The 18,424-nt window shown below is 39.1% G+C and overlaps 1 protein-coding gene across 3 annotated transcripts in view; it reads left to right on the top strand.

The window, feature by feature from the left end:
* The first annotated feature begins 4,301 nt into the window (after positions 1-4,301).
* The window catches only part of LOC109475327, a 37,799-nt gene continuing 23,676 nt past the window's right edge, over positions 4,302-18,424 (top strand). For 2 of the 3 annotated variants that reach the window (XM_019775936.1, XM_019775935.1), the window contains exons 1-4: positions 4,302-4,414; positions 11,909-12,055; positions 12,549-12,647; positions 15,895-16,001. In XM_019775936.1, the coding sequence (XP_019631495.1) occupies positions 4,356-4,414; positions 11,909-12,055; positions 12,549-12,647; positions 15,895-16,001 (412 nt within the window). In that variant the 5' untranslated portion in view covers positions 4,302-4,355. Of the gene's footprint in view, positions 4,415-11,908; positions 12,056-12,548; positions 12,648-15,894; positions 16,002-17,328; positions 17,917-18,424 lie in introns of those variants that run through there. The other variant, XM_019775937.1, reaches the window with a different exon arrangement.

The raw sequence follows: 18,424 nt of genomic DNA on the forward strand, positions 1-18,424 counted from the left end.
ATCTAAATAGCAAAACAGTTTACTGTTGAGACTTACGAGAGTCAAAAGATAGGACAAGATGACATGAAAATATGCAAATTGCCCTTTTTTCAGGGACAAGTGTGTAGCAGCAAAACAAGAACCCAGACTTTGCAAGTGCGCATTCCACAGAGTACATATTGTTTTATGTTGTAAATAAATTTCAAGTACAGAACTAGTTTGGTTTGGAACTTATGTCAGTTCAAAAATAGCACAAAATGACATATGAAAATAATGAAAACTGACCCACTTTAACCCTCAACAGTACACCTTCCCGGACTGATTAATCTGTACACCTGGGTTCCGCGCGGACCCCAGAACAGTTATTTGCTAATTTTTAGAAACTATCAACATGCTACCAGCTTCCTTCTTTTGCAAACTGATGTGGGAACCTCTGTGTCCACATTACATACAAAAATCATACATTTTGAACTTTTTCTATTTTTTTGGTGAAGAAAATAAGACAAGAAGAAATACCCGATTTTTAAACCCATTTCAGACTGAAGGGGCTTTTGAGGCCAGACTTTGATCTCAGATAGCGGCTAAACGGCTTTCGCTAGAAGTATCAAATTTGGAGACCTTTCCTAAAATGTCTCTGGAAAAAAAGTTCATATTAGTTTAATACTAGTAAGTTGATGTTTTTTTGTGTTGCCATGGCAACGGGTTTCTAGCAGGCAGTTTTTTTGAAAATAGAAGTAATTTTGGTTTAAACATTAAAATTTTCTGAGTTTCATATGAAATTACACTTCTTTTCCAACATTAATAACATCTTACATAATCAAATATAAGTTAAATCATTTAATATGCATAGAATATGCTAATTTGATGACGTCATTGGTCAAAATCCAATATGGCGGACTATATTATTAGCTCTGACGTCATATGACGTCATAATTACAACAAAGTTATTAAAATTTAATCTGTATCTGTATCTGTATCTGTATAGCCGGTATAACCGCCTTTCGGCGTAACACACCAGCTTCGCAGGCACGCGGCGCGGCGGCAGCTGGCTATATTACACCGATCGGCTTGTTACACCTAACCCTTGAACTTCTAGCTCTAGACATTGTTTAAAGCTATCTATTGACAATGCCCCTACTGTACTTGGTGACAGTGAGTTCCACTCTGCGATAGTTCTAGGAAAGAATGAATTCTTGAACACCTCAATCCTTGGTTGATAACTCTGGTACTTGAATGCGTGGCTATTTCTTGTTCTCTTCTGGGCTGGTATTAGGTACTTAGTAGTTGGGACATCCACCAGTTTATTAGTCATTTTGTACATCATGCATAGTCTAGACATCTTTCTTCTGTCTTCCAGTGAAGTCCACTGTAGGTTTCTTTTCATTTCCGTGACACTAGCACCTCTTACATAGTTGTTCATACAGAATCTTGCAGCTTGATTCTGTACCCTTTCCAATAATCTATTACTACACCATTCTCTGAAAACTTGGTAGACATACGATGAGTGCATAAAAACATATAAAAACGGAAATAAGGTAATGTATAAGAACGCCAGTGTATCCATTATGATCGGAAGCCGGCTGGGGTCTGCGCGGACCCCAGGAGAAAATCAGATATAATTTTTTTAATAAATGGTAAAAACGGAGTTTTCTGCACTGTATTGAAAGACAACTTTGTGGGTGACAATTACCTATAATTTCAGAAAAAAAAAACTTTAGAAACAAAAAAGATATTACAGAATATATAGTGCTGGGGTCCGCGCGGACCCCAGGTGTACTGTTTAGGGTTAAAGGACAAGTGCGTAGCAACAAAACAAGAACCCAAACTTTGCAAGCATGCATTTCATAGACAATTTGTTGTTTCATATTCTATGTAAATTTCAAGTAAATAACTAGTTTGGTTTGGAACTTATGCTAGGTAAAAAAAAACTCAAAATGACATATTATCAAAATAATGAAAACTGACCCATTTTAAAGGACAAGTGCGTAGCAACGAAACAAGAACCCAAACTTTACAAGAATGCATTATATAGACAATTTGTTGTTTTATATTCTATGTAAATTTCAAGTAAATATCTAGTTTGGTTTGGAGCTTATGCTAGGTCAAAAATAGCACAAAATGACATATTATCAAAACAACGAAAATTGACCTACTTTAAAGGACAAGTGCGTAGCAACGAAACAAGAACCCAAACTTTGCAAGCATGCATTTCATAGACAATTTGTTGTTTTATATTTCATGTAAATTTCAAGTAAAGAACTAGTTTGGTTTGGAGCTTATGTTAGTTTAAAGATAGCACAAAATGACATATCATCAAAATAACGAAAACTGACCTACTTTAAAGGACAAGTGCGTAGCAACGAAACAAGAACCCAAACTTTGCAAGCATGCATCTGATACCTCTGGAGTGGTTTATTATGCTGTGTAAATCTCAAGCAAAACATCTTCCCCTTTTGGGACTTACAGTGCTTCAAAATTGGGCAAAATTTCAGTTTTTTTACGCCCTTAAAACAGTGCATTGTATTCAGAGTGCCCAAGACCTCAGATTTCAATGAACATTAACTTTACTGCTATTTTATACAAGTTTAGCCATTGCTCTGATCAGCACATCTTGCTCTTGTCGTTACGCTAAAGCACTGATCAGTTATAGTGCCCTAAAGTTAGCCAATTTCCATGTTTTGTACATGCCGAAATCTGGGAAAATGCCCTGAAAACTTCTTTGGCCCGTTGCCATGGCAACAAGGGGTTCTGAGCAAAAAGAAAGCTATTCTGAGGGGTTATGTACCAAGTACTATCACTGTGCAAAAAATGAGCCAAATCGATTTTTTGACCGGTGCCACCATTGGTTGATCCTTACAGACATTCGCTCTTAATTACATGTCACAAGTGTCCCATGGTCCCATTATCGAACAAAGCAGATTTATAGAATTTCTCCATTAATTATGCAGATTAGCTCCTGATTTGCGTAATTGTCATGTAACAATTATTTTAAGCATCACTTTCGCTATCTACATGCCAAAAAATACTACATTCCGTCAACCGGTTTTTGAGTTATCCTCCTTCAAAAATTTATCAACAAATGCTCCTGCAGTTCCAGAACAAGCTGTTAGGGGGCCCAAACTCATGCCACTTCTTTCCTACGCCAAGAGTTATCTACCAACTAGACTTCGTGACCATAGCATGTCCAAATCGCGAGATATCAAAACCGGAAGTTCTGCTGCGGTACCAACAAAAGCCACCAGGGGGCCCAAAATCTAATCATTTCTAGGTCTCATCAAGACCTACGTACATACCAAGTTTATTGGCAATGCATATAAAGCTTCTTGAGTTATGCTGTTCACAAACGGACAAAGGACAAATGCTAGGTGAAGGTAATAATGATGTTCGCCTATCGTGGTCAAAAAGAACCTTGACTGCAGGTGCGTTAGTAAGGCTAGATGTGGCTAACGATATATGTTATCTACAAAAGACTGGCACTAACATGTCGTCAGCGTACATGCAAGTCCAATCACCGTGAGAAAGGAATGTCGTCAGACAGATCGAGCTTCGCACATTGTTGATATCTGCTTTTCATTGGCCGGTGCTAGCAAATGGAATGATATTAACTGTGCATGGTGTGAATCAATCCTCTATTTGTCAGTTAAATTAAGCCCTGAAACTATCAAACAACTGGACCACTTCTGACCTTCGATCGAGAATTTACAGTAGGTGGTGTTCGGTTATGTACAATAAGAACGTAGCTAAGAAACCTTTTAATCTATTTGAGTAATTTGAAAAAGTTATTTATTAATTTGAATTAATAACAGTTGTGTTCGTTACTATGATATCTTACAAAAGGCCTTAGTTATAGTCGATATGTCATATAATTTTTTCTAATATATGACTATTTAGCGATAGACTAATAACTTTCTGCTATGTACTGTAAAACCTTGACTATATGCATGGTGGTAGGTGTGCCTTATAATTAATCTATGTGGTCTTGTGAAGGAGAGTAACTACACTTCCAAGGCAATCAATGAATAAAATTTAACTTATATATAAACATGACAGACATATGCATAGGATTTTGCATCGCTCCATCGCGTTGCATTTTACTTTTTGCTGTAATTAAAAAAATGTTAACAGATCAAAAACAGATGAACCATTAACCCAAAACTTTTATGTAAATCAAATGTATTATGTATATATATTTTAAACTCTTCCTAAAAAAAAACAGTCGACAGTGTATTACCCTCAACCACTTTCTAAAGGATCCAAATGTCATTTAAAATCTAATATATTCTATACAAGGTTTCTGTCATTTTAATTACATGGACTTAAAGTTACGTGATATACTAGTACTGACTTTTTTTTTCAGATACAACTCTTCAATAGATATGAAAAATTTTAAAAAGAAGGACATATTTCTTCATCTTATATTCTTTGTCGCAGGCAGGTAAGGTAAAACAACATTATCTATTGTCTTCTGTAACTGTGTAACACTTTTAAGTTGAATGTAATTCAGTTAAAGACATTTTGTGAGTTGTTCGTAATTTGGCCAATTGGTTGCAAGGTGTCAACTGAAATAAACCATTTATTCATTCATTTTATGAAGAATCTTATAAAATTAAATAAACAATGTTTGTTATGAAATTGCCAGGCTATAAGACGAAATAACGCAATAGGTACCACCCTGAGGATAGTTCACACCATTTTGTAAATGTTGCGAAAATTCATGTACTATGAATTTATTAGCAACTTTATTGTATATTGTCGAATATTGTTAAGAAAAATATCTAGGTTCAAAGAATCTTAACATTTGGGAAGGCCCTGTAAGAGCATTCTCCATGTGCAAAGCTCCTCCATGGAGCTGCTAACACAGTCCTCGGTGATATCTCTGCAGAGCTCTGCGACAAAAGAATTTAATTCGTTGGTTGGCGTTGATTCGTTGATTTTTAGTTAGACTTCTGTGAATGGAGCTCAATATACAATGGTGTCATGGTGGTTGTTGTCACCGATTTTCCCAATGGAGCTCTAGCGCTCTGTGACTAGCGACAAAACAAGAGTCCACAAAGAACCATAGAGCTGGTCTCACAGCCCTCTGCTCTTCTTCTGTGATACACAAAGAGCTCTCCGATTTTTAGCTTTTTCAAGATGGTGCACATGCTGTACCCTTTTGGTGCATGGGTCACAGCTTCCTTACGTTTTTTTCGTTAATAAGGCGTCCAGGAACCACAAATAATGGCCAGAGGTGAAACAGCTTCAATCCTAAGTCATCCAACTACTGTTCTACCGTTGTAGACATGGTATAAACTCTCGGCGTCCGCGAAAATTGAAGGACTGTGAAGCTTAATAAGGCGGCATCTAAACGACGAGACGTAATGTGCCATTACCCCTTCTGGTGCACGCCGTGTGTAGTGTATTTGATGTCTTGCCGGGGATCTTCTAAACCAAACATCATATGCAACCATGTCAAAGTGAACAGGCTGAGCAGGACTCACAACTTGTGACAAGATTTTAAACAACCCACTAGAGGTAAAGTGACATTACAAACCTGACCTCTTACTACTATGAACCAGGTGCTCCAGACCCGTTAGCTACAAGTGACCATAGCGTAATCACGGTACAAGCCATGAAAAGACGCGCTCCCAACAAGAATTTGCAGACATTTACGGGACTCTTCAGTCTTCAGTCCTTAAGTCAGTCGATAACTACCAACGAACTCGGTTGGGTTAAGGCGGCCTATAGGCTGATATTCATGTTTGAGTTCGGGCATGTCTGCACGATGGCCACAGACTTGTTTCGAACCTGAATCATGTTCCACCATGTTCGATATGACGTCATTCGAATAGAACGCGTGTTCGAATTCGGGGTTACCGGCGGTCATTTGTATGTTTCCACTGCAAACCCGCGTTGTTACGCATTTTATTCACGGAGTATGACTTAAACGGCTATACGCGCAGCTGAAAACAGCATAATTGATCTTTAGAGTAATCCATGTTTACGTATTATCACTTTTTAATCAAAATTGACCAAGGCTATTTTGCATATAAGTCGATATTTTTAACTGTGACGATTTTTTAACGAAAAATGACGGAAAAATAGCTGTTTCTGTCGTTTTGGGCCCAAAAAACAATGTAACTGTCATTTAAAACAAAATAGCCTCGGACAAAAATAAAAAATAGGGGGTTGGCTTTCTACTTGTAAAATATCATGATGAAAGGTGTTGTTACTGCTTGCGGGTAAAGATATGAAGTAAACAGCTTTTTTGTTACCAAAATGTTGATTTTTAACCCCAAAATCCAGAAGTAGTAAAAACAAAATAACCTTTACTCAATTTGTTTCAAGTACTACTAGAACTGTGTGAAGTTTAGTTGTGGTGCGACCAAGCTATCAAAAGTTACAGGCATATGTATGAAATACTACTCATAGTATGCCATAGGCTGCCTTAACCCAACCGAGAATGGCCAAAATCTTATTCGGCTCCTACCGCAGTTTAGAAATGTAGTGATACACACACCTCCCTACTGTTTCACATGAAACGTTCTTTTTTGTACCTTCAAGACCAGCCCTGGACTACACCTGACATTAAAGCTCTGATTCGGCAACGCCAGCAGGCGCTCACAAGTGACCCTAAGTCTGGAGGCACCTCAGAAACAAAACACAACGCATGATCAGAGCTGCTTAACCCTAAACAGTACACCTGGGGTCCGCGCGGACCCCAGCACTATTTTTTTTTGTTTCTAAAGATTTTTTTCTGAAATTTCGAATTCAGGTAAGTGTTACCCACAAAGTTGTCCCTCAACACAGTGCAGAAAACACAGTTTCCCCCATTCTGAAAAATTTTTATATCTGATTTTCTTTTGGGGTCCGCGCGGTCATAATGGATACACTGGCGTTCTTATACATTACTTTATTTCAGTTTTTATATGTTTTTATGCACTTATCGTATGGCCACCACATTTTTAGGGAATGGTGTACTAATAGAATTAAATTCTAACAACTTTGGTGTAATTATGACCTCATATGACGTCAGAGCTAATAACACGGTCCGCCATCTAGGATTTTGACCAATTGCATCATTAAATTAGCATATATTATGAATATTTAATGATTTAACTTATCTCTAATTATGTAAAATGTTATTGATGTCAGAAAGGAAGTGTTATTTAATATAAAACCCAGATAATTTTTATGTTTAAACCAAAATTACTGATTTTTTTAAAGAAACTGCCTGTCAGAAACCTGTTGCCATGGCAACACACAAAATCATTAACTTATTTAACCAACATGAAATTTTTCCCCGATTTATTTTAGGAAAGCTCACCAAATTCAATGGTTCTAGCTTAAGCCGTTTAGGCGCTATTCGAGATTAAAGTTGACGCGGGCCTCAAAAGATCACTCGGTCTGAATAGTGTTTAAAAATCTGGTTTTTCCTCTTTTTGTCTTTTCTTCACAAAAAATAGGAAAAGGTCAAAATGTATGATTTTTTGTACGTAATGTGGACTCAGAGGTTCACACATCAATTAGTAAAACAATTGAGCTGGTAGCATGTTGATAGTTTCTAAAAAGTAGCAAATAACTGTTCTGGGGTTCGCGCGGACCCCAGGTGTACAGATTAATCAGTCCGGGAAGGTGTACTGTTGAGGGTTAAAGGAGTTCTATACCTCGAGATTCACACTTAACACTTAAGAAAGAAAAAAAATTATTGCCAACATGTCCCGTACTGAGCCAGTCATACACATCGAAGGCATGGACCCCGGCAATGAACTAGGTATAACTAATGAGATTAATCAAACACTTACATCGGTTATTTCGTTTATCCAGTCCCTCCAGCAGACCAATCTATCTTCACTACCAGCATAAATACCCGGACGTACATTTTTCAGTGTCTGTTGAACCTTGGGAAGTTAACTAGGAAACTAAAGGTAATTGGATAGCAGCCGGACCTGACGGGATCCCGGGAAAGGTCATAAATGAATTCGCATACGAACTCAGACCCCCCCCCCCTGGCGGACTGCGGACCGGATACCCAAGACAAAACAACCATCGGTTCACGAACTCCGTCCTATCTCTCTGACGTCACTCCTGGCAAAGGTTGCTGAAAGCTTTGCCAATCACTGGACTTGACGAATGAGATTTTCAAAGCCACTGCCTTACCACCGCCATTTGTCCTCTGTTAGATGTATGTCTGGAATCCTCCCTTTTGTGAGGTGGATTGTAACCTAACAGGCGCCATGGAACATTTTCTGACGGTATCATCATTACTTGTGGCCTACCTCAGGGTACCCTACTTGGCCAGTTGATATTTATTGCTTATTTCGGCGGCACTGCTCGTCACGCGGTCTGTAAGCGATAGAAGTTCGTTCAACAACGTGAATCTACTTAACGTCAGGCACCCGAAGGCACCCGAACTCACCCCCCTTTAACATCCAGAAGGATATGACTGGCATGAATAAGGGTCCGACGATAGCCATATGAATCTTCATCCCGCAAAATGTTGTAAAAAAAGTCCTTCATATTCTCTTCAGCAAGGTACCTCTACGTGAGAGACGGGTGCATGATCAACACATCTTACATCCTACAAAATTGTTGTTATGATTTCTTGTCACTAATACTCCGTTTAGTATACTGTTCTCGAGTTTTGAGGGGGGGGGCGATTGAGCACACCCCCTCCGTCCGACGAATCCCAAAAAAAGCCCGGTGTAGATAGGGTCAAGTCTTAAAAAATCCCGGCTAATGTGTAGTTTACGGCCCAACTTTTAACTTTGTCTGCTCGTCGCGCTAGTTGTGCAACGACGCCATTTTACGCGCGCGGGCATGTGGCGATTAAACCGCTCGGTGATTAGCCTATTCAAAAGGGCAATCCCAACTTCTTATTGGCTTTGTTGCACAGGTTGTTGATGTGAGGTCTTTCGTGATGGTTACACATAAGTGCTTGGCGCTAGGGACCATCTCCAAGGTCTGACCATGGAGTTGGTAGTAGTACTGGAAGACCCTACTAATGCGAGTGACACGAATGGCCTGACACTTTTAAGGGTTAAACGTCATGTTCTACGTTCTCCCATTCAGCAAGCTGTTGCGGGTCTTGATAAAGCACTAACTGGTCCTTTGCAGAGATGATGGTGTTGTACGCAGCAGTGTAATCAGCAGGTCAGGACAGACGGCAAAGCATTGATAACGAAGGCCCTCAAGACTGTTGGAGCCCTGTGGGACCTACGATTTCACACTGACGAAGTCGGAACGCTTACCGTTGACTACTGCCGCTTGGGGTCTGTCAGTGAAGAAGGCTGTGATCCAAGCACTGATCTCTCCACGGATGCCATAATGGCAGAGTCTATGTTGTAGTAGACTATGGTTAACCTCACCAAAGGCTTTTGCAAAGTCCATCACAGGGACGTCCGTCTGACGGCCACTTACCATATTTTCAAACAGCTCTTCTGTGAATTTAAGAAGTTGTGTTTTAAATGACCTCTCTCTTCTATAACCATGTTGTTGGTTACAAAGAATGCAGTGGTTTTCTAGATGACCCATTATAGTGCTGATTAAGATGTGCTCAAGCACATTAAAAAACTCGTTATCGACACCGAGTTGTAGTTATCTGCTCAACTTTCTTAAACACCGGTGCAATATGGCTGTTTTCCAGTCAGATGGTAGTGTGCCAGTACTAACTGAAGATTAGAGGGCGATGGTGAGTGGTACTGCACAGACATGTCTACTGAAAGACACTCACCTTAGATTTGGTGCTGCCATTGCCTTGCAGAGCAGACAGGTATATGCTAGTTCCTCTGGAACCATTACATTAGTAATTTTTTTTACCCTCTAAATCAAAATGTGTTGACCTTATGAAGAATAGAATGGGTAGTCCGGGGGTGGCATGTTGCACTTCTCCTGAAATTCTTTTATAGAGTTCAACCGGCAAATCATCAGTTGGTTCCAGGTGGGAGTGGGAGTCAGGCAGGGTTGCTTATTGTCACCTGTCCTTTTCAACATATTTCTTGAGTTTGTAATGGATGAGCTGAAAAGTCTCGATCCCACTTTTCAGCTACATGACAACCTCTCTACTGAGGAGAGATATGCTAATGACACTACTATTATAGCAGCTATATTTAGAAAACTTCAAATCTCTACAACAGAACTTGAGTCTGCATGTAAAAAATGAGGGTTAAAGGTCAATGCGGCAAAATGTAAAGTTATCACTAGTGAGGAAACAGAGAACATCATGATAGAAGACACAGCAGTTGAGAAGGTCCCTGAATTTGTCTTTCTTGGAAGTGTCGTCCCTGGCACGACTAGCGACATTAAGAGGAGGATAGCGCTTGCTGCCTCTGTATTTGGTAGGCTCAGAAAAACAGTATGGAACCGAAGGGATATTAGCAAAAAACCTCAAAGTACGGCTGTTCCAAGCACTTATCCTGCCAATTGCTACATATGCATGTGAAACATGGACCCTGAACAAATCGGACGAACCTCTACTGCTATCATTTAAAATGAGATGCTTAAGTGATACTCTGCATCACCCTGCGGGACCGCATCCCAAATGCAAAAATTCGGTCAAGACTTGGGGCGGAACAAACCATCACTGACAGGATACGCACTAGAAGGCTCAGATGGTTTGGGCATGTGATGCGAAGACCGTCAAACACCTTAGTTTATAAGCCATACCACCAGGACTTCCAAAACCCTAGACCCGGGGAAGACCACCCAAAAGGTGGAAAGATCAGATCCAGAGTGACACAGGGATTACTCTAAGTGTAGCTGAGGCTATCGCTCTTGACAGAACTGGTTGGAGGAACCTGACGGAGGGGAGCAAGGGGCCAGTACCTGGCCTGGGCACTTAGGCAGGTAGGCAGTTTTACCGTCCCCGAACACTGAATGAAACTGTTCAATATGTCAGCATGATCCTTATTATGATCGGACATAATACGCCCTCCGTCAGTTCCTACTCCGCCAACTGAAACACATTAACATCTCTTTAGAAGACCTCGTCATACTTTATGCGTCCTATATATGCTCAGTTCTCGAGTACGCTGCCCCTGTCTGGCACTCTGGACTGATCAATGGACTTACTAATCAACAAGATCGAGAAGGTTCAACGGAGAGCCACACGCATCATAATAGGTGCGAAGTACACACCCTACACCGAGGGCTGCTACTACTTGGAACTATACCCTTTAGACACGATGTCATAACTAAGAACTTTGCAAAATACCTTAGACAATCTAGTCCAGGCATTTACTGTCACCTGGCAGAGGTGCAATAAACCAGATCATCCTATAAACTAAGCACTCCTCGCAGCAGAATTGATCGTTCTCAGAACAGCGCTCTGCCCTTTATGATACGTCTGCTTAATACGTAAAACTGCCACATTTGCTGGACTTGCTATTGTGGTATTTACATTGGCGCATAACAATGGTGTCACTGATGGCAGATTGTGTAACATAATAGTAAGTCATATAGAGGTAAATGAGGGTGATGTTTTAAATATTATTAAAATAAAACAATGCAATATTCAAAGATAGGACTTTTACACCTTAAACAACTCGTTTGCCTGTCAAATAAGATCATTTTCATAGATTTTGCATGTAGGTATGACAGAAGTTATTAAAATACCAGAACTTTAAATTATGTTATTTCTTTATTATGTCTGACAATTGCCTTTTCCCTTATGACCTTAACGACAAAAACGGCCTGCTGACCAATTTGAGTTTCTCATTAATAAAAGAAATGTTTCAAACAAATATACAAACGAAAGGTTCCAAACACCATCATTACTTCGGGGAGGCGTCTGTTCCATGGACTGTTTTTAAGCTATGTTTATTATTCATGGCAAGTGAATATATTTTAAAACGCATCCGAGATTGCTACGTCAATTGCTAAAGATCGATGTACCTACGTTTTTTTTTTGTTTGCATTATGTGTAAATCTCAATATCTTATGCCTGTTGCAGTTGTGTTTCACTCAGCATTTATATTCATATTGAGCCATGTGTTATTAAACACGTGGAACCTGCAACACCAAATGTTGCGCCAATTGTGCTCGCTGAAAGAGAACAGAAAATCTGTGCAAGAAAGAATGACACGATGTTAACGTTGAAGTAAGTTTGTTTTGGTTCTTTAAGTATAATTAGTGTAAGTATGGTAAGACTTAGATAGCGTTTTATTCCCCAGCTGTTGCAAAACATAACACGTAAATTTCCATTACGTAATAACCCAAAAGTATGACTTAGTTTTACACCCTTTTACCCCTATAAGTCATAATGCATTTTTATACTGCATTAGTGTTACCATTGAACATTTTATTAGTGTCCAGGTAAAATTAAAAAAAGACGCTGGTTACCTTTTATTCAATTCTTTTTTTTTAATTTGAAATGAAATTTCAAAAGCCTAATCACAAGGAGAAAAATATACATATTACATTAAAATGTTGTTTTCTTGCATGATCTATTTACATATGACCTGGAAATACTTATATTTACCCGTTGTGTTAACTACAAGAACAATTTATATTCGGAAAGGAATTGCTTCTTCAAAAAGCATGCCAGAATATTTTAATTATTGCTCTTATTACCTTTTGAAAAAAAATATTAGTGAACCGCCATGCGTCTGCAACAGAAGAGTACATACCTCTCCGCAGTGGACACTGGAACTTGAACAAAAGATGAAAAGTTTAGAACGATTTGAGAGGCGGTAAGGTTTCTTTGTTACTATAGTAATATTTAATTATGAACTGTATAATTTTATTCTGTATTCAAAAATCAACAAACTGCTTCAAAAGCTTTCGCAACATTATGTCAATGCCTCGATCAAAATTCCAAATGTGTGTGTGTGCATCTAACAATAATACCCCTAATAGAGATCATTTTGCTGATCATTGAACTAGCATTCTGTTTCAAAGAATTCACACCCGGTTCTGACACGCTTAGACGATTACAATCGCTAAGCAGGACCGTTGCTTAGCCGAGTCTGTCGGCTAAGCAACATAGTCTCATAGTCCAGCCTACGCGCTTAGCGACAATATCACAGCGGATCTAGAACGGCAGGAGCCGCGAAGCCTCACGGGATCGGGGTCACCGCAGCGGCCAGGTCACGGCCCGGCATACAGCCGACCGTTCTGTACGTCTGGAAACTTCGCTACGCCACGCATATATACATTCTACGTCAACTATTTTACAGGTAAGTGTTTCAACTTGGGCTGACATGGGATTCGGAAAAAGCTCAAACAGTAACTAAACTGGGCTGTTAATAATAATAATAATGGGGGGGGGGGCAAAAGTCAGGTTTGAATAAGGGTACGTATAGGCTTTGCGAAAATCTGAACTAGGAACTAACGTAAGGGAGGGTTTGAGCTAATCTCGAAAATGAACTAGGGAGGGCTTGATTCCGAGTAAATCTGCACAAGGAACTAGCAGAGCCCGACACACTCTTCTCTGCAGGTAACATTGAAAATTGGAATTACAGCACAGCTCCAAATTATCTGGATACTAGATAAAAGGGCCACACAGATATTCCCTGTACGGTGCCTTACCTGGTCCCCAGATAAAAGGCTGACACAGATATTACCTGCACGGTGCCTTACCAGGTACCCATATAAAAGACTGACACAGATATTACCTGTACGATGCCTTACCTGGTCACCAGATTAAAGGTTGACACAGATATTACCTGTACGGTGCCTTGCCTGGTCCCCAGATAAAAGGCTGACACAGATATTACCTGTACAGAGCCTTATCTGGATACCAGATGAAAGACTGACACAGATATTACCTGTACGGTGCCTTACCTGGTCCCCAGATAAAAAACTGACACAGATATTACCTGTACGGTGCCTTACCTTGTCCCCAGATAAAAGACTGACACAGATATTACCTGTACGGTGCCTTGCCTGGTCCCCAGATAAAAGGCTGACACAGATATTACCTGTACAGAGCCTTATCTGGATACCAGATGAAAGACTGACACAGATATTACCTGTACGGTGCCTTACCTGGTCCCCAGATAAAAGGCTGACACAGATATTACTTACGTTGATGAAGGTTAGACATCCAGGTAATACGATACGCCAAAAAAAAACAGTTACTCAAGCAACTGGATATGATTTTGAACACATGGTTTAACAGTCATGCAGCAAATAAAAACATATCCAGTTGCTTGAGTAACTGTTTTTTTGGCGTACAGATATTACTTGTACGGAGCCTTATCTGGATACCAGATGAAAGGGCCACATAGATATTACCTGCACAGTGCCTTGCCTGGTCCACAGCTGAAAGTCTCTTGACCGAATTACAATAATTGAAAATCACCTGCACCAGACACATTTTGCCTGTACCACTCATAACATTATGGATTACATTGAAAACTGGAACCTACTAGTATTGCCATCATTTCTTTTAAACTTAACACATGGTTTAACAGTCATGCAGCAAATAAAAATTCAAATATGCCTATATTTTTATATAAAGCTACTAGTAGTAGTAGTACATGGGCAGTGCAGGTTTGGTGCAGGTGAATTGCGCACAGAACAGGTAATAATATGACCATTTTGTCTGTGAACCAGGTAAGGCACCGTACAGGTAATTATATAATACTAGTATGTTTTGTATTTGTGTAGCCCTTTCATCTGTGAACCAGGTAAGGTAATATCTGTGTGGCCCTTTCATCTGGTATCCAGGACCAGGTACACGGTGCCAGGTAAGACTCCATACAGGTAATATGTGTGTGGCCCTTTCATCTGGTATGCAGGTAAGGCACCATGCAGGTAATATAGTGTGTCAACCTTTCAGCTGGGGACCAGGCAAGGCACAGTGCAGGTAAAATCTGTGTGGCCCTTTCATCTGGTATCCAGATAAGGCTATCTACAGGTAATATCTGTGCCAGCCTTTTATCTGGGAACCAGGTAAGGCACCGTGCAGGTAATATCTGTGTGGCCCTTTCATCTAATATCCAGATGATTTGGAGCTGTGCGGTAATTCAGATTTTCAGATTTTCGCAAAGCCTATACGTACCCTCATTCAAACCTGACTTTTGCCCCCCTCCCCCATTTAATATTATTTTTAACAGCCCAGTTTAGTTTAACTGTTTGAGCTTTTTCCGAATCCCATGTCAGCCCAAGTTGAAACCATAACCTGGAGCAACACTTACCTGTAAAATAGTTGACGTAGAATGTATATATGCGTGGCGTAGCGAAGTTTCCAGACGTACAGAACGGTCGGCTGTATGTCGGGCCGTGACCTGGCCGCTGCGGTGACCCCGATCGCGTGAGGCTTCGCGGCTCCTGCCGCTCTAGATCCGCTGTGATATTGTCGCTAAGCGCGTAGGCTGGACTATGAGACTATGTTGCTTAGGCTAAGCAGCGATCCTGCTTAGCGATTGTAATCGTCTAAGCGTGTCAGAACCGGGTGGAATTCAAAGTACCTTCTTTTTTATTGTATCCATTGCAATAGCCAACAAAGAGGTAATTTAATAATTGTTACCATGGCAATGTGGTTCTACCCAACCTTTTTAACGTAAATTTTACAGAAATAAACGTATCCTAGGTAAACGTTAAAAGTTTACAAGACTTTAAAGAAAGTGTAAATTAGAAATTTTAAGGGCTATTTAAAAGACTTCATGTATAACAAATAATGACGGATGTGCTCGGAGATTGTAGCAAATGTCAGATTTCCTTAGCAGAATTCGTTTGTTTTGCTGCATGTTTTTTGCTGCACTGAAAGTGCATTGGATGGCTTTGATTTTTATTATACAATAAAGAATGCTAACATGGTACTTGAATATATACGTTAAAGTTAACCACATATAACAATATAGCGGTTAAATACATTCATCTTTTTTATCTTTAATATGTGTAAAGACTATTTTGATATAAATGCTCATAATTTGTAATTATGCAACAGTATTTAAGGATTATTTATAGACCTTTTGCATCTACAAATCTAAGGAAGATCTGTATGGACGACATATACAACTATGTGGACGGCAGGTCACCAGTCAGCTACCCAGCTCATGGTCTCTACGTTAGGCCACTGCGGGCAGTTTTAATCAAAGGTATGTAATTCTTAAACGCCAAAAAATGTTTATCTTGTTTTCATTCTGGATGATGTTTTGGTGTATATGTCACAGGGGAGATTGGAATCCAGGGGGATTTGGAATCCTCCTAGGGGGGATTGGAATCCCTATCTCCCCTAGGAGAGATTGGAATCCCTATCTCCCCTAGGAGAATCTGGAATCCTCCTAGGGGAGATTGGAATCTGTATCTCCCCTAGGAGAATCTGGAATCCTCCTAGGGGAGATAGGGATTCAAATCTCCCCTAGGGGAGACTGGGATCCTCCTATAGGGGAATCTGAAATCCTCCTAGGAGAGATTGGAATCCTGATATTCAGATCCCAATTCAGTAGTAGAAATACTAGAACTCATAGATTAAATCAGTTTACAACTAAAGCTTCAATCAATTTCAGCATAGGCAAGCCTATTACTATAATTGTAGGTGAATTACTAGATTGGAATCAAGATTTGTCCTGGCATAATTTGCAGTTCTAATTCCATAATTGCATTCTTTCCAAACTTTGACCCAAATATATTTCCAATTGGCAAAATAATGTGAAAATAAATTGGCAAAATAAAGGAAACAACAGTATTCTTACAAACCATGATTTTATTCAGAATTTACAAACCACTAGCAAACTGGAAAATTGGTTTTTGATTCACTATCTCACAATGGCCTGATGCAAATATCTGAGTCTGACTTACATATTCACTTACCTATGCTGAAATTGTTGGAAGTTTAGGTGTGAAATAACTCAGTCTATTTTCCCAAGCATTTTGATGCAATCAGAAATTCTCCTTTTAAAATTGGAGATTGTCCTGTAACGATTCCCACTTGTCCTAGGACAAATTGGAATCCTTATATCTCCTAGGAGAATCTGGAATCCTCCTAGGAGAGATTGGAATTCATATATTCAGATCCCAGTTTTGTACAAACAACTTGAATTCCTATCTCCCCTAGGAGGATCCCAGATTCTCCTAGGGGAGATTTTTTTAAACACTGTTTATTCAAATCGTGAAAACAAGTACAGGTAGAAGTACATATACATACACAGCTACTTTTAACAACTTTTACAGCCATATCCCCAAAATACACGCACCAATCACAAAGAACAGTCACTAAAAAAAGATGTCTAAAACACTTAGACACAACAGGTCTTTAGACTGCCCTAGATATCACAGATGAAGTTTCTTGACATTATTGTCGACTGAAGCATGTACAAAAAAGGTTTGTTGAATTCATACCCTATTAGAGCCCGTTTAAATACTCATGTTAAAACATGTTCACTTAAAGAGTCCTAGTGAGACATTAATTTCAAATATTTTCAGATTTCAGTAATGTGATGAATACCAGAAGCCAATTCCTGGACATGGCGTGAGGGAAGAAAAGACGCGAAACTGTCCACCACCAGTCCACACACTCAGGGATGAGTGGAAAATATTTTACCTCATCCCCAAATATGTGGACCAGTGACAGACCGCCCACATATCTCCTTCCCTCACACCATGTCCTCCAAATTACATACTTTGCTATGTTTAAAGTAGTGTTTATGTCTCTAATTGTGCTAGGCAAACTTGGCAAGTATGTTTTATATCCTAATATCAATATTTCATAACTCATTTTTACATCGCACTGAAAGAATTTGTATATAAAATTTTCAACACATTTCCAAAAAACGTTTAACCTACAACATGCAATAAACATATGATTATAATCATCGATACAGTTACATAAATTACAAACATTAGTAGTTTTTATCTTCCAAACCTTAAGTAACTTGCCACATGGCAATATACGGTGTAAAAGCTTATAGTTCAATTGCATCAAATGTTTACCAATAGGATTATATGTTTGGTTTTTCCATATGTTTTTCCATATAGGCTTACATTTCAATTCAACCTCCCATTTATTTTGTACACAAGGCAATTCAAAATTTCTGTTGCATAAGTAATTGGTATAGTTTTAATGTTTTCAAAAAACATAAGTTTGGGACATCTGTGCATTTGGTTTCATCAGTGTTATCAACTACATTCATATATTTCAGGTGTTTACGTATGGCTTGTTTAACAGAAAATAATTCACATGCCCAGTTACGTTTAACATCAAGTTTACGGAAAACTTCTTCATCTTTTAAAAAAATACCATTCTGTAAAATATCCTTAACATACACAAATCCTGAGTTTATCCAGTGTGGGTACAATAATGATTTTCCCTTAAATAGAAAGTGATTATTGCCCCAAATAATCTGATTCTGTATGTCACTCTCTGTGTTTGTACAATGGCTACATAATTTGTACCATGCAGAAATAACTTGTTTATAAAAAATTGGTAACTTATCCATAAATTTTTCATCTATGCCATTTATTTTAAAAAATCAGATTCACATTGTTTCCAAATGCAGATAGATACATTAAGGGAATATAT

Source organism: Branchiostoma belcheri, unplaced genomic scaffold (genome assembly GCF_001625305.1).
Source record: "Branchiostoma belcheri isolate BF01 breed outbred unplaced genomic scaffold, Haploidv18h27 scaffold331, whole genome shotgun sequence".
Classification (NCBI taxonomy): domain Eukaryota; kingdom Metazoa; phylum Chordata; class Leptocardii; order Amphioxiformes; family Branchiostomatidae; genus Branchiostoma; species Branchiostoma belcheri.